Here is a 15,824-nt window from a genome sequence, read left to right on the forward strand (position 1 = left end):
TATGTCTGGTAGAGGTGGACAGGATTTGAGGAGTCAAGAAGAGAAAATGAGGTCTGCAGATGCTGGAGATCAGAGATGGAAATTTCCTCACTCACTACTCCCCGCATTTCCTACTTCCCTTCCTATAACATGTTGCTGGAGAAGCGCAGCAGGTCAGGCAGCATCTAGGGAACAGGAGAATCGACGTTTCGGGCATTAGCCCTTCTTCAGGAATGAGGAAAGTTTGTCCAGCAGACTAAGATAAAAGAGGTGTCAAGAGGTGAGTTACTCACGGCAATATTCCTAGCCTGTACACTGCTCTGTGACAGAGTTGTTATATGGCTAATCCAATTCAGTTTCTGATCAGTGGTTACCCAGGATGCTGATGGTGGGGGAATTGGTGATGGTCACACCATTGAAAGACAAGAGGCACTGGTTTGATTTTCTCTTATTGGAGATGATCGTTGCCTGGCATTTGTGTGCCGTTAATGGTCCGAGCAACTTATCATAAGATGAGATGCAGCCATCGGGATAAAAAGGATGTTCCTGGCAAAAGCGGTGTGTATATGTGTCTGTGTATGTGCCTGTGTGTGTATGTGACTGTGTATATGTCTGTGTGTAAATGTGTCTGCGTGAGTGTGTGTGTGGGCATGTGTGTGTCTGCGTGGGTGTGTGTGTGTCTGTGTGTGTGTCTGTGTGTGTGTGTGTCTGTATGTGTGTGTGGGTGTGTGTCTGTGTGTGTATGTGTGTCTGTGTGTGTGTGTGTGTGTGTGTGTGTGTACAGGTGCCCCCATCCTTGATTAAAAAAACACACAATCTCCCTCTCCATACCTCACTCACTACTCCCCGCATTTCCTACTTCCCTTCCTATAACATATAAACTAAGTATTTTATTACCCCATATCAATGAAGAGGTGACTGCATTGTTGTGAACCTGGAGTCACCATGTTGGCCAGACCAGGAAGAGGATGGCAGATTTCCTTCCTGGAAGGATGTTAATGAATCAGAAGGGATTTTACAACACTTTATGGTGGGTCACTATTAGTGAGGCAAGCTTTACATGCTTGGTTTTTTAGTTTATTAATTGAATTCAAATTCCCGCAGTTGCAACTGTGAGATTATGAACCTGTGTCTCCAGCACATTCACCTGAGCTTCCGGATTACAGGCTCAGTGACAGTATCGCTATGTCACCATTTCCTCCAAATAAGTAGCAAAGGGGCTCCAGCCTCTCTCACCCTGAAGAGATTAGATTCGATTAGATTCCCTACAGTGTGGAAACAGGCCCTTTGGCCCAACAAGTCCACACCAACCCTCCGAAGAGCAACCCACCCCCGTCTGACTAATGAACCTAACATCATGGGCAATTTAACATGGCCAATTCACCTGACCTGCACATCTTTGGATTGTGGGAAGAAACCGGAGCACCCGGAGAAAACCCACACAGACACAGGGAGAACGTGCAAACTCCACACAGACAGTTGCCCAAGGCTGGAATTGAACCTGGGATCCTGGTGCTATGAAGCAGCAGTGCTAACCACTGAGCCACCGTGCTGCAACAAAACAGTGAAACACAAGCTCAGCTGGGCGACAGAAATCCCGACCTGGCTGATTTTCTGGACTCTGCTGTAAATGCCCATAACAATACCTCAGTGTCAGTCAAAAATAGAAACTGCTCAGAAAACTCAGCAGGTCTGGCCAATATCTTTGGAGGGAAAGCAGAGTCAATGTTATGAGTTCAGTGACTCATCTTCAGAAGTGACCTTTCTTCCGAACGTTCTGCAGAAGGGTCATCGGACCCGAAATGTTGACTCTGCTTTTTCTCCACAGGTGCTGTCCAGACTTGCTGAGCTTTCCCAGCAGTTTCTGCTTTTGTTTTGTGCTGATTTCCAGCATCTGCAGTTCTTTGATTGTCTTCTCCAGTATCAATCAACCTGACAGCAAAATAGGAAGTGAAACCCGATTTAAGATAGGTCGTGACGAAGGATCGAATCTTGGTTTGTGTAGATTTGTATTACTCCCAAAAACAGCAACACATCACATTGCACAACCACCAGACACCCAAGAGAAAATGTATCAGAGATCAAATTCTATATAAAATATTGCACATAACTTATATCAGTACAGCTAGAATTGCAAGTCAGCACTAACCTCTCAACATGGGAGTGATGATGGTTGAGAGTAAACTTCCTGCATTAATGGACAGATAGAAGAAGGAGAAAAACCTACTCCGCTCAGAATCCTGGAATATCGTATGAGAAATTGGGAAGTAATCAATTAATGCAATAAAATCCACACTTAGTCAGTCAGTCCATTTTATTCTATGCTATTGTTCTGATGTACTTAAGTAACGTATGATTTGTCTGGTTAGCACACAAAACAATACTTTTCACTGTGACAATAATAAATCAAAACAAATTTCATGCATTCATGGGATGTGGGCCTTGTTGGCGAGGTCAGGGTTTATTGCTCATCCCTAATAGCCCAGAAGGCAGTTCAGAATCAATCACATGTAGGTCAGACCAGGTAAGGATGGCAGACTTCTTCCCTAAAGGGCATTCGTGAACCAGATGGGCTTTTACAACAATTGACGCACAGTTGTCATTGGATTTTTAATTGCAGAGTTTTAAAAATCGATTCACATTTCGATTTTTAATGTGAATCCATCACAATGGGATTTAAAGCTAGGTCCCCGACAGCTTCAGTCCAGGGTTCTCACTCACTAGTGCTGTGATATTACCATGATGCCAACACCTCCCAGATACAATGCAACTTATAGACCACCCTGTGGCTGAACATTTTAACTTCCCCTCCCACTCCACCAAGGTCCTGGGCCTCCTCCACCACCTAATCCTTACCACCAGATGCTTGGAGGAAGAACGCCTCATCTTCCACCTTGAGACCCTCCAGCCACATGGGATCAATGTAGATTTCAACAGTTTCCTCATTTCCCCTCCCCCCACCTTACTTAGAGTCATAGAGATGTACAGCATGGAAACAGATCCTTCTGTCCAACCTGTCCATGCCAACCAGATATCCCAATCCAGTCTAGTCCCACCTGCCAGCACCCGGCCCATATCCCTTCCTATTCATATACCCATCCAAATGCCTCTTAAATGTTGCAATTTTACCAGCCTCCACCACTTCCTCTGGCAGCTCATTCCATACGCATACCACCCTCTGCGTGAAAACGTTGCCCCTTAAGTCTCTTTTATATCTTTCCCCTCTCACCCTAAACCTATGCCCTTTAGTTCTGGACCCCCCGACCCCATGGAAAAGACTTTGCCTATTTACCCTATCCATGCCCCTCATAATTTTGTAAACCTCTATAAAGTCACCCCTCAGCCTCCGACGGTCCAGGGAAAACAGCCCCAGCCTGTTCAGCCTCTGCCTATAGCTCAAATCCTCCAACCCTGGCAACATCCTTGTAAATCTTTTCTGAACCCTTTCAAGTTTCACAACATCTTTCTGATAGGAAGGAGACCACTTGTCATTGAGGAGAAAGTGAGGTCTGCAGATGCTGGAGATCAAAGTTGAAACTTTATTGCTGGAACAGCACAGCAGGTCAGGCAGCATCCAGGGAACAGGAGATTCGACGTTGCTGAAGAAGGGCCTGTGCCCGAAACGTCGAATCTCCTGTTCTCTGGATGCTGCCTGACCTGCTGTGCTGTTCCAGCAATAAAGTTTCAACACTTGTCATTGCCCTCTTGACCTGTCGTACCTGTCCATCTTCCTTCCCACCTATCCGCTCCACCCTCTTCTTCGACCTATCACCTTCACCCCCAACTTTATCTACCTATTGCATTCCAAACTACCTTCCCTCCAGCCCCACCCCCTTCCAGTTACCTCTCAGGCCCCTTAGGCGGACCCCTCATTCTTGATGAAGAGCTTATTATCAAAATGTTGATTGTCCAGCTCCTCGGATGCTGCCTGACCTGTTGTGCTTTTCCAGCACCACCCTCTTCGACTGATCTCCAGCATCTGCAGTCCTCACTTTCTCCAAATACATATACCTAGTCTATGCAACATATACAGCCAGCGTGTGTTGGGCATACCAGCCAATGAGTGGAAAGTGTGTACAGTCAATGACTGCAAAGCTGTCCAGTCTACGAATGAGGACAATGTCAAAATGAATCTTTGAAGCCTGTTCTCTGTGCTCAGGCTGTGATGCAGGACATAGCTACTTTAATATGGGTTACATGCAGAATGTTTCCACACAACTGAAGTTCCTCAATTCCTGGTTTCTCCCTGTTCTACAAACCTTCTCTATACTTTCTCAAAGTCCTTGAGGTATTTCTTCCCGTGTTGTGTTCACTTTGAGGCACAACACGCACGCTGAGGTCTAAGGATTATCGATAAATATTTCGCTTAACTTTTTGCTTTGACGTTCATGGCTCTTCGATCAACGAGGGAGTCAAGGGCCATGAGAAGCAGAAAGCAAAGTGGAGTAGACAGCACCATCCAATCAGCCATGATCTTATCCACTGAGGAAAGAGGCTCAAGGGGCTGAGTGGTCTACCTGCATTCTTCATTTTCCTGCTATCTATTCACAAAACCTAGGATTGAGTATTCTAAATCTCTAGAGGCAGAATAAATAAGAACAATGCTGTTTCCAACATCTGACATTCTTAAAGTGCACTCACTTGCTCCTCTTCAAATTGATCACCACCAAAAGCTGCAACACAAGGTTTGATGCCACCAGTACCCAGGGCTATTAAGAAGAGGCCAAGCATTGATAATACTCTGCAAACAAGAGAACCTTCGTTAAGTTTTGAAGAGACTGGTATAACTCCATTCACTGAGAAGAATAAATATAAGCCACAGCGATGGGTGTGTTGACAGTTCTTTTGTTGCTTTGACAGTCATTAGGTTCTGCGGCCGAGTCTCAGAACAGAGACTTGATGCAAAATCCAAACAATGTGGCTTATTACTGAGGGAGTACTCTCCTGGTGAAGGTGCCACCCATCAGATGAGCTGTTCTCGCCTGGATCCCAACAATCATTATCCCTCAACAAATATCACTAAAACTGAACTCTATCATTACGCCTTTGTTGTTTTTGGAAGCTTGTTGTGTGCATATTTTGGCTGCTACATTGCCTACACTACAGCAGTGTTACAAGAGGATGTCATTGGCTGTAAAGTGTTTTGGCACGTCTGAGCCAATTGGTACCATGGCCATTATTATCAGTTAATGTTTCCAAATGAAAGCGTGCTCTATTTAACTTCATCTTTTCTTTAACCTACAGCATCTGTGTGAAGGGATAATCAGATTATAGAAACAGATAAATGACAGCACAGAAAGAGGTCATTCTACCCATCATGGCTGTCCATACTGAATTAACCATGCACCCATCCAAATCCCGCATTTTGAAACTGACTAGTTGGGAATCACTGGCAAAATGTGTGGCACTGGAAAAGCACAGCGGTCAGGCAGCATCCGAGGAGCAGGACAGTCAACGTTTGGAGCAGAAGCTCTTCATGAGGAATGCTTGAAACATCGATTCTCTTGCTCCTCGGATGCTGCCTGACCAGCTGTACTTTTCCAGCACCACACTCTTTGACTCTGATCTCCAGCATCTGCAGTCCTCATTTTCTCCTGGTTGGGAATCACTGCTGGGTTTTATTTGTTGTCTTCTCAATATGTTTGTTTCCACTGTTGTTTTGTCATTGAAGTATAATCAGAGCATTTTATTTGAAAATCCTGGGTCTGAGGCTCCACATTAGAAACGCATAAAACCGCTACCTTAAAACTGGACATTATGGAAATTGCTGCTGTAATAATTGATGAGGTGGAATTAAATTTCAGCAAAACATAGTCATTGGATAAAGACAAAATTATTAGAGATGCACAGAGAATTCACTACGATGCCAAACCCTTGAAAGAATAAAAAAAGTGAACTGCGATTTAGAAACTGTGGTGTGTGTACTTTGCGGTTGTTGAGGTTAGGGGAAATGTTTTAGATAAGATTAGATTAGATTAGATTCCCTACAGTGTGAAACAGGCCCTTCAGAATAAGGAACAATTCTTGTTAGCCAGTTGGTCATTTATTGGTTAGTGGATCATCTACCTGTTAGTTGTATCTCCCAATATTGCTTTTTTTTACACTGTTGTTCAAAATCAAAAAGCAGAGTTGTCAAATCTCCCAGAGTGCTAGACTTGCAGAGCAGCTTCCAGAACTTTCTATTCAAGGCTGTACAACCGCCATATATGATAACCTTCAGTCATTACAGCATTGCAAGAGATGGACAAACTCTACAGACACCTTTTTTTATTACACTTTTGCGAGGACAAATATTTTACAAAATGTTGTAAAAATAATATTAAAAAGTACATGCATGCAGAGTTGCTAACGTGTGTATTCATTTATCTTTAACACAGAGGGAAATGGGTCTGGGTGGGTTACTCTTTGGAGGGACAGTGTGGACTGGTTGGGCTGAAGGGCCTGTTTCCACACTGTAGGGAATCTAATCTAATCTAATCTTATCTAAAACATTTCCCCTAACCTCAACAACCACAAAGTACACACACCACAGTTCCTAAATCGCAGTTCACTTTTTTTATTCTTTCAAGGGTTTGGCATCGTAGTGAACACGCCATTCTCTGTGCATCTCTAATAATTTTGTCTTTATCCAATGACTATGTTTTGCTGAAATTTAATTCCACCTCATCAATTATTACAGCAGCAATTTCCATAATGTCCAGTTTTAAGGTAGCAGTTTTGTGCGTTTCTAATGTGGAGCCTCAGACCCACGATTTTCAAATAAAATGCTCTGATTATACTTGAAAAAAAATGTTACCACCTACTGAAGAGCAAATTTGAGATCGGGTACCCTTCTGAAGAAGTGGTGCCCTTTTTAATTTGGTTCTCGGACACCTTTGGGAGGGTTTATGTGCCCTTTGGGATTGTTAAAAGTGCCCAACAACATATGTAAACATTACAGAAACCCATCAACTGTCTCAAGCAGCTCTCAGTGCATTTAAAGCTACTGTTCTTCAAATATTTGAAAAATATCTGTCTGGAGCATTTTAAAAAGTAAATTATTGTTTACTATTTAACTCTTGCCTGTTTATATAAGTTGAGGGGTCACTGTTGCAGGGTTAGTTCAGCATGGTTGATTTTACAACTTTCCATTATCACGTGGCCCACCTCCCATTTCACAGGTTGCTTGAAAGTCACAAATGATTCTGGACTCACTCAAGTGGGATTATAATTTCCAATGTTTGGTTTTGAGGGAATATGCTCTTGCATGAAATGTTTGCACTTATAAAGGGTTTTGTAGTTGAAGAATGCAAGTGCAGCAAATGAAGTTTTATGAATTAGTGCATTATTATTAAATAGAGTCTGTTTTAACTAGAGTTTAAAGTAAATAAAATTAAGTTAAAAATCACGCACCACCACATTATATTCAAAAAGGTCTATTTGGAAGCACTAGCTTTCGGAGCGCTGCTCCTTCATCAGGTGGTTGTGGAGTATAAGATCATAAGACACAGAATTTATAGCAATGTTTATGGTGTGATGTAACTGTTATGACACTGTAATTTTTTGCTATAAATTCTGTGTCTTACTATCTTATACTCCATAACCACCCGATGAAGGAGCAGCGCTTCGAAAGCTAGTGCTTCCAAATAAACCTGTTGGGCTATAACCTGGTGTTGTGTGATTTTTAACTTTGCTGAAAATGTGTTGCTGGAAAAGCGCAGCAGGTCAGGCAGCATCCAAGGAACAGGAGAATCGACGTTTCGGGGATGAGGCCTTTTCCAGCAACACATTTTCAGCTCTGATCTCCAGCATCTGCAGCCCTCACTTTCTCCTCGATGATTTTTAACTTTGTCCACCCCAGTCCAAGACCAGCACCTACAAATCAACATTAAGTTAGAACACTACATGATTTAATCTCAGCATAGGTGTTGATGTTTGCCCTCAGTAGATGCTGATAATTAAAACTGAAAGAACTGCCGATGCGGTAAAAGTGCAACAAAAATAAAAGTTCCTGGAAAAGCTCAGCAGGTGTGGCAGCATCTGTGAAGAGAAATCAAAGTTAATGCTTCAGGTCTGGCTGTGAGGAAGAGTCACCGGACCCAAAGCGTTAACTCTGATTTCTCTTCACAGATGCTGCCAGACCTGCTGAGCTTTTCCAGTGACTTCTGTTTTTTGTTTCAGATGCTGGTTATAGTTGGCATGTTAGGTGCAAGGGGAAAGGATGATGGATGCATGGTTTGGACTATCAGTTGGCACTGGGCTGCCATCGGGGCTATAAAGGGACTTGAGGATTGATAGAGGACAAGGGTTGTCTTTGGGATTATGAGGAGCCCTGTGAAGGCATTGGATGGCATGGATGAGGCTTGGGAATGTTTGAATGGCTGAGGAGGTATGAGGAGGTGAGGGCTGCTTTAACGTTCTTTTCTAAAATGTTGATACATTGCTCAGCCGGTTCCCACACCCAGCAGCCTCTGCACCCATTCCAAGTTGTAGAGACAAAATCCTAGATAACAAAAATTCCAACCTCTGGAACACTCTTTTCCGGGTTGGATTTGCTGAGCTGGGAATTGTCAAAGACACATCTCTTACACAGAGTTGACCTCCTTGGATTTCTCGTGGGTGGTGTCGGATGCTTGGGTCAAACAGCACATCTCCTAAACTAAGCGCTAAAGAACCATAGAAAGAGCCTGTATTGATATAGCACCATTCCCAGCCACTGATCATCCCAAAATGATGTAGTCAGTCTCATGCATCCTACGTGAGAGATTCAAAGCTTCATCCAAAAGACAGCACTTCTGATAGAGCAACACAACCTCAATACTGTACCGGTGAATCAGAGCATCAAAAATATCATTACTTATACTCACACATGTGCAGTGTGGTCACCCACAGTTGGTACTGCACCAACGGACTTCACAACATGACCAATAACGTAGACAATGGAGAGGATGATGATGGTTCTGTATGAAAGCAGAAGAACAACCACCTATAATTATTACATTAAAATAAATATAAACATTAAAGTTCTCACATTTCAATGTTTAAGATGCTTGGGAACCAATTTTAATTTATATGGATGACCAAATGTCTGGATCAATGTCACGGAATTGTTATAGGGCAGAATGAGGCCATTTGGCCCATCCTGCCTGAACCAGTTCTATTACCCAGTGCCAATCTCCTCCCTTTTCCCCATATCCTTACAAAGTATTTATATCCCAATAACCATCCAAAGCCCTATTCAACCTACCTTCACCACATTTCCAGATGTCTCAAAGTTTCGTAACTAAGGGAAAAGGGGTCGGCATGGTGGCTCAGTGGTTAGCACTGCTGCCTCACAGTGTTAGGGACCTGGGTTCGATTTCATCCTTGGGTGAGTGTCTGTACAGTCTACATGTACTCCATGGGTTTCCTTCAGGTGCTCCAGTCTACTCCCACATTCTGTACATGTGCAAGTTAGGTGGATTGGCCATGCTACATTGTACATAGTGTCCAGGGATATGCAGGCTAGGTGGTTAGCAATGGATAATGCAGAGTTACAGGGATGGGATTGGTCTGAATGGGATAATCTCCAGAGGGTTGGTGTGGATTGGATGAGTTGAATGGCCTGCTTCCACACTGTAGCGATTCTATGAAAAGCTGAAATAGTAGTGATTTTTCTTTATTATTGCATGGGATGTGGGCATTTTATTGCCTGTGCTGAAAGACCCTTGGATTTAGCAGCTTGCTAGGTGACTTCTGAGGGCGGTTAAGACCCAACCTCATTGCTGTAGATCTGGAATCACCTGTAGGTGGATTTTGTTTGATTTGATTTGTTTTATTATTGTCACATGAACACCAGAACACCAACGCTTCACCAGAGGCGCACTAATGATATGACCTAGAATGGTGGCAAAACATCTGTGATAACCAGCTCAGCGAGCAAGGCAATAATCTCATCCACAATCTGAGCTCAAGTTCTCATGAACTTCGATTGTCACATGTACCGAGATACAGCAAAAAGTATTGTTTGACAATTCAAACTTTACTTAAGTACATAGGGTAATAGAACCAAATGCAGAACATAGTGTTACAGCCACAGAATCAGTTCCTGATTAATGTTTGTGTGCGTATACTGGTCTGAAATGTTCTCTGAATCAAAAACAGGAAAGCTCAACAGTTCTAGCAGCAGCTGTGGAGAGAAATCAGTGTTAGGGTCACATGATCTGAAACATTATAGAGTCGATAGCCAGAGACTTTTCCCCAGGGCAGGGTTGACTGTACGAGAAGTCATAGTTTGAAGATATTAGGAGGAAGGTATAAAGGAGATGTCAGAAGTAAGGTTTTTACACAGAGAGTTGTGAATGCATGGAATGCGTTGCCAGTTGTGGTGGTGGAAGCAGAGTCATTGGGGTCATTTAAGCGACTGCTGGACATGCACATGGATAGCAGTGAGTTGAGGGGTGCGTAAGTTGTTACTATATTTTACATTAGGATTAAATCTCGGCACAACATCGTGGGCCAAAGGGCCTGTTCTGTGCTGTACTTTTCTATGTTCTATATTCTATTAACTCTGACTTCTCTCCACAGATGCTGCCAGACCTGCTGAGCTATTCCAGTAACTTCTGTTATTCTTTCTGACTTACAACATCCAAAGTTCTTTTTTTTAAAATTTATGATCTCCTGAATGTACTTCAAAACATGCGCTTACATCCATTCTTTCCATACTGCAACTATACAGGAGAACATAGTGTTACAGGCACAGAGAAAGTACAGAGAAAAATCAACCCTAACCTTTGAGAGGTCTGAGCATAATTCTGATAACAACAGGGAAGAAGCTGTTTTTTGAATCTGTCGTAATGTGTTTTCAAACTTTGTACTTTCTGCCTGATGGAAGAGGGTGGAAAAGAGTATAATGGGGTGGGAGTGGTCTTTGATTATGTTGGCTGATCTCCCGAGGCAGACTCGATCAATGGACTGTATGATGAACTGGGCTGCGCTCAAAACTTTCTGTAATTTCTTGTGGTCTTGTGCAGAGCAATTGCCATACATCCATACTTGCCGTGATGCATCCAGATAGGATGCTTTCTATGGCGCATTTATAAAAATTGGCAAGAGTCATTGTGGACATGCTGAATTTGTTAGCCTCCTGAGGAAGTAGAGCCGTTGGTGTGCTTTCTTGACTGTAGCATTGAAGTGGATGGACCAGGACAGATTGTTGGTGATATTTACTCCTAGGAACTTGAAGCTATTGACCACCTGTACCTCAGCACCATTGACACAGTCAGGGGTGTGTCTACTCCACTTCCTGAAGTCAACGACCAGCTCTTTTAGGCCCCATTTGGAGTACTGTGTCCAGTTTTGGTCCCCACACCTCAGGAAGGACATACTGGCACTGGAGCGTGTCCAGCGGAGATTCACACGGATGATCCCTGGAATGGTAGGTCTAACATACAATGAACGGCTGAGGATCCTGGGATTGTATTCATTGGAGTTTAAAAGATTAAGGGGAGATCTAATAGAAACTTACAAGATAATACATGGCTTGGAAAGGGAAGACGCGAGGAAATTGCTTCAGTTAGGCGAGGAGACTAGGACCCGCGGACACAGCCTTAGAATTCGGAGTGGACTCGATGGGCCGAATGGCCTTACTTCCACTCCTATATCTTATGGTCTTATGGTCTTTTGTTTTGCTGACATTGAGGGAGAGATTGGTGCCTTTACACCATGCCACTAAGCTGTCTATCGCTTTTCTATACTCTGTCTCATCGTTGTTTGAGATCTGACCCATAACTTTGGTGTCATCAATAAATTTGTCAGTGGATTTAGAGCCACACAGTTGTGTGTATATAAGGAGCATAGTAAGGGGTTGAGTACGCAGCCTGGTGGGGCACCTGTGTTGAGGATTATTGTGGAAGTGGTGGTGTTGCCTGTCCTTACTGATCTCAGTAAATTGGGGAAGGACAGCAGATTGCCTTCCCTGAAGGATGTTAGTGATCCAGAGGGGTTTATATAACAATCGATAATGGTTTAATGGCCACCAGTAGGCTAGCATTTAAGTCCTTTTTTTTAAACAGTCAAGGGTACATATCAACGGGCCTTGGTGAGTTATCCACTTTCACAAATACTAATCTTCTTAACATTTTGTCTCTCTTCTTACATTTATAACATCCAATACTTCACAGTAATCCTCCTTAACTAGAATGTCTGCATTTTTCATCTTTTATGAGAACACATGCAAAGTGTTCATTGAGTAGAATATTCACATCTCCTATCTTCACATGTAGTTTACTCTGTGCTGTTTTGTGTGTCATACTCTGTGCTTAATTATCCTCTTATTCTTAAATATTGTCAAATATCTTTGCATTTACCTTGATTTACAATTATTCTTTTGTGTTCTCTCCTCCATAAGTTCATTTTGAATTTAACTCCTATGCTGTGTATACAACTTTCTGCAGCACGAAGTGTCCTGCTATCTGATATTAGCTTTCCTTTTCTGCTTTACCTTAATCCTGTGTGCTCCTTGAAATGCAGCAAGCTCTAAAGCTAACTTACTCATCCTCTTCCTTCTGCGGGGACATGTTTACCCTGAACAATTTGAATATCCCCCAGAAGTACTTCCCATACTCCAATCACACTGAATCATTCCTCAGCCGACTAAAATTGACCTAACCTCAATTTAGAACTTTAAAATCCTGCTCTAACTTTTATCTATTCCATAATTTCATTATAACTAACTGAATTATAATCAGTAACACCAAAATGTTTTGTTCATTTCCACCCCTTCCACTTGTTCAGCTTTATTTCCGACAGTCTATTCCAGAGTTCGCTTGCTGGACTTGATGGGCTGCTAGTTCCTGATTTATATGTTTGTGTGTGTATACTGGTCTGAACATTCTCCTGAATCAAAAATAGAAACACTCAGCAGGTCTGGCAGTAACTGTGGAAAGAGTCAGACTTATGATCACTTTACTTGATTTCACTGCACAGATGCTGCCAGACCTGCTGAGCTTTCCCAGCAATTTCTGTTTTTGTTTCTGATTTTGTTTCAGCATCCAAAGTTCTTTCAGTTTTTTTTAAATTTATGATCTCCTGAATGTACTTCAAAAAACGCTGTTCTCTCCACTCTTTTTATACGGCAACTACCCAAGGTATAAACCCTTACAATTAGTGCCCTGTTGTTTTTGCACTGGTCAGATAGTTGTCTACATATTTGCTCTTAACTAGTGACTGCCCCTTACCTTGTTTCTTATGTCGATCTATACAGCCTTATTTGATGATCCTTCAACATGACATCCTACTTCAGTGCTCTAAAATGTCAGCAAGCTTCTTTTTTATTCTCTGTTCTCTCTCATCTAAGAATCTGTAAATAGAAACACTGAGCTGCTCTTCATTGCCCTCCATATGCCCTCGATTCATTAGCTTTATTTCCCGTATACCTTTGATCACAAATGCTTCATTATTTTCTAACATTAGTTCCCTCTGTTTTCCAGACTAGTTTACTAGGTTCCTTTGTCTTCTATCTCATTCCTGATTTTCACAGAATCATAGAATCCCTACAGGCCGTTTGGTCCAACAAGTCCCCACCAACCTTCTGAAGAGTAACCCACCCAGATCCATTCTCCTACCCCATTTACTCTACATTTACCCTTGACTAATGCATCTAATTTACTATGGGCAATTTAGCATGGCCAATTCACCTAACCTGCACATCGTGGGATGAAACCGGAGCACCCAGAGGAAACCCACGCAGACACGGGGAGAACGTGTAAACTCCACACAGACAATGGCCTGAAACTGGACTCGAAACCAGGCCCGTGCCACTGTGAGGCAGCAGTGCTAACCACTGAGGCACCGTGCTGCCCCATTTGAAAATATCCTCAGGATCCTATCCCTCTGCCAAACTAGTTTGAATCCTGCCTAACACCACCAGCAAACCTTCTTGCCACATTATTTGTTCTTATGGTGGAACCTGATACTGTCTGAGACTGGAAGATATTTTCTACTCAACCTGTTCAGAAATGTTACTATACAGCTCTCCAACAGCGGGACTTGAATGTGAGCCTCCTGTCTCAGCCACGGCATGTGCAATGGATAATTGTAATGGGTTTCCTCCCTTTACTCATTCAGAGAATTATAGAAGCCCTGCAGTGTGGAAGCAGGCCATTCAGCCTGTCAAGTCCACATTATCTCTTCAGCATCCCAGTCAAACCTAACCCCTACCCTATCCCAGTATTCCCATGGTTAACCCACCTATCCTGTACATCCCTGAACACTAAGGACAATTTAGTATGGCCAATTCACCTGACCTGCCCATCTTTGGGCTATGGGAGGAAACCGGAGCACCGGAAGGAAACCCACACAGACACGAGGAGAATGTGCAAACTCCACACAGTCACCCGAGGGTGGAATCGAACCTGGGACCCTGGCGCTGTTAGGCCACTGGGCCACCCCAAAACACTCATTATCATTGAGTAACATTTTAAAGGGATAAGTCTTAAGTGCGGGGACTACCCTTATCACGTGAAGGACTTTGCACCACATGAAGTCTCAATAATTGCTTTACGATGGGGACGTTTCTGAGACTAGCCTTGGGAAATGGGGCTTCTCAGTTTCAGCTTTGTCTCTTTGACGAGGGTTCAAGAGCAATCAAACTTTGAGCACAAGGACTGAAAACGATCAGTGCAACACTAATTGCTGGGCTACTCTTGGACACTTGCTCATGATCGAACAGGCATCCGCAGGAGGTTGAGAACAATTTCACCAACGCTCCTCTGAAGCTATGCTGGGTGCAGTGGAATCAGGAGCAGACAGTGTGCACTGCGTTAGTGACAGACAGAGGAAAGCATGGCGAGGGGTTTTAGCAGTTAGAGGAGGCAGGGGTTCACGTCATCACAAAACAGAAAAAGGAAAGAATTGAACAAAATGCCATCTCACTTAAACTTTCCCAGCCAGGAATCAGCAATGAGAGCTCCGAGGACCGGTGTGAAATAGGCGAATCCGGAAAAGGCATGGTAGATGGCAGTGGATAGATCGTCATCCCAATAAAGGAAGTTTGCAAAGTAGAAGGTGAGGATCGCTGCAACACAATAGACATGAGAATGTAAAAATCCGAGCAATGAGAAAGGAAATTTTGTCGATCAAACCTACATCTTTTTTTCATTCTTTAACAGTATGAGGCCATCGCTGACTTCCTTCCCTAAAGGACATTACTGAACCAGATGGGTTTTTCCGACAGTTGACAATGGATTTATAATAGTTATTAGTTTCTTAATTCCAGGTATTTATTGAATTCAAATTCCACCATCCGTTGGATTCGAATCCGGGTCCCCAGATCATTACCTGTGTCTCATTAACAGCCAAGTGATAGACCATCGCCTCCTCCGAAAATTCTAGAAAATACAATCCTGGCTACAGTATTGGGGATGTTCAGGAAGCCTGAAACCATGTGGGTCAAAGCAGTCTGGTTGACTGGCATCCCAACCACCATCATTTACCATTCATGCCCACCACCACAGACGCTTAGTAGCAGCAGTGTGTATCATTTACAATATGACTTGCAGCAACTCACCAAGGCTTAATTTCCAAAGAGGAGAAAATGAGGACTGCAGATGCTGGAGATCAGAGCTGAAAGTGTGTTGCTGGAAAAGCGCAGCAGGTCAGGCAGCATCCATGGAACAGGAGAATCGACGTTTCGGGCATAAGCCCTTCTTCAGGAATGAGGCAAGTGTGCCCAGCAGGCTAAGATAAAAGGTAGGGAGGAGGGACTTGGGGGAGGGGCGTTGGAAAAGTGATAGGTGGAAAGAGGTCAAGGTGAGGGTGATAGGTCAGACTGGGGTGGGGGCGGAGAGGTCGGGAAGAAGATTGCAGGTTAGGAAGGCGGTGCTGAA

At 43.3% G+C, this 15,824-nt stretch overlaps 1 protein-coding gene across 1 annotated transcript in view; it reads right to left on the reverse strand.

Annotated features, from left to right (window-relative positions):
- slc15a2 (solute carrier family 15 member 2) overlaps positions 1-15,824 on the reverse strand; it is a 106,770-nt gene that overhangs the window by 80,727 nt on the left and 10,219 nt on the right. The window contains exons 4-7 of the mRNA XM_043694517.1: positions 14,872-15,013; positions 8,826-8,918; positions 4,621-4,720; positions 2,129-2,219 (exon numbers count right to left, since the gene is read on the reverse strand). Of these exons, the coding sequence (XP_043550452.1) occupies positions 2,129-2,219; positions 4,621-4,720; positions 8,826-8,918; positions 14,872-15,013 (426 nt within the window). The remainder of the gene's footprint in view (positions 1-2,128; positions 2,220-4,620; positions 4,721-8,825; positions 8,919-14,871; positions 15,014-15,824) is intronic.

This window comes from Chiloscyllium plagiosum, chromosome 7 (assembly GCF_004010195.1).
Source record: "Chiloscyllium plagiosum isolate BGI_BamShark_2017 chromosome 7, ASM401019v2, whole genome shotgun sequence".
Lineage (NCBI taxonomy): Eukaryota > Metazoa > Chordata > Chondrichthyes > Orectolobiformes > Hemiscylliidae > Chiloscyllium > Chiloscyllium plagiosum.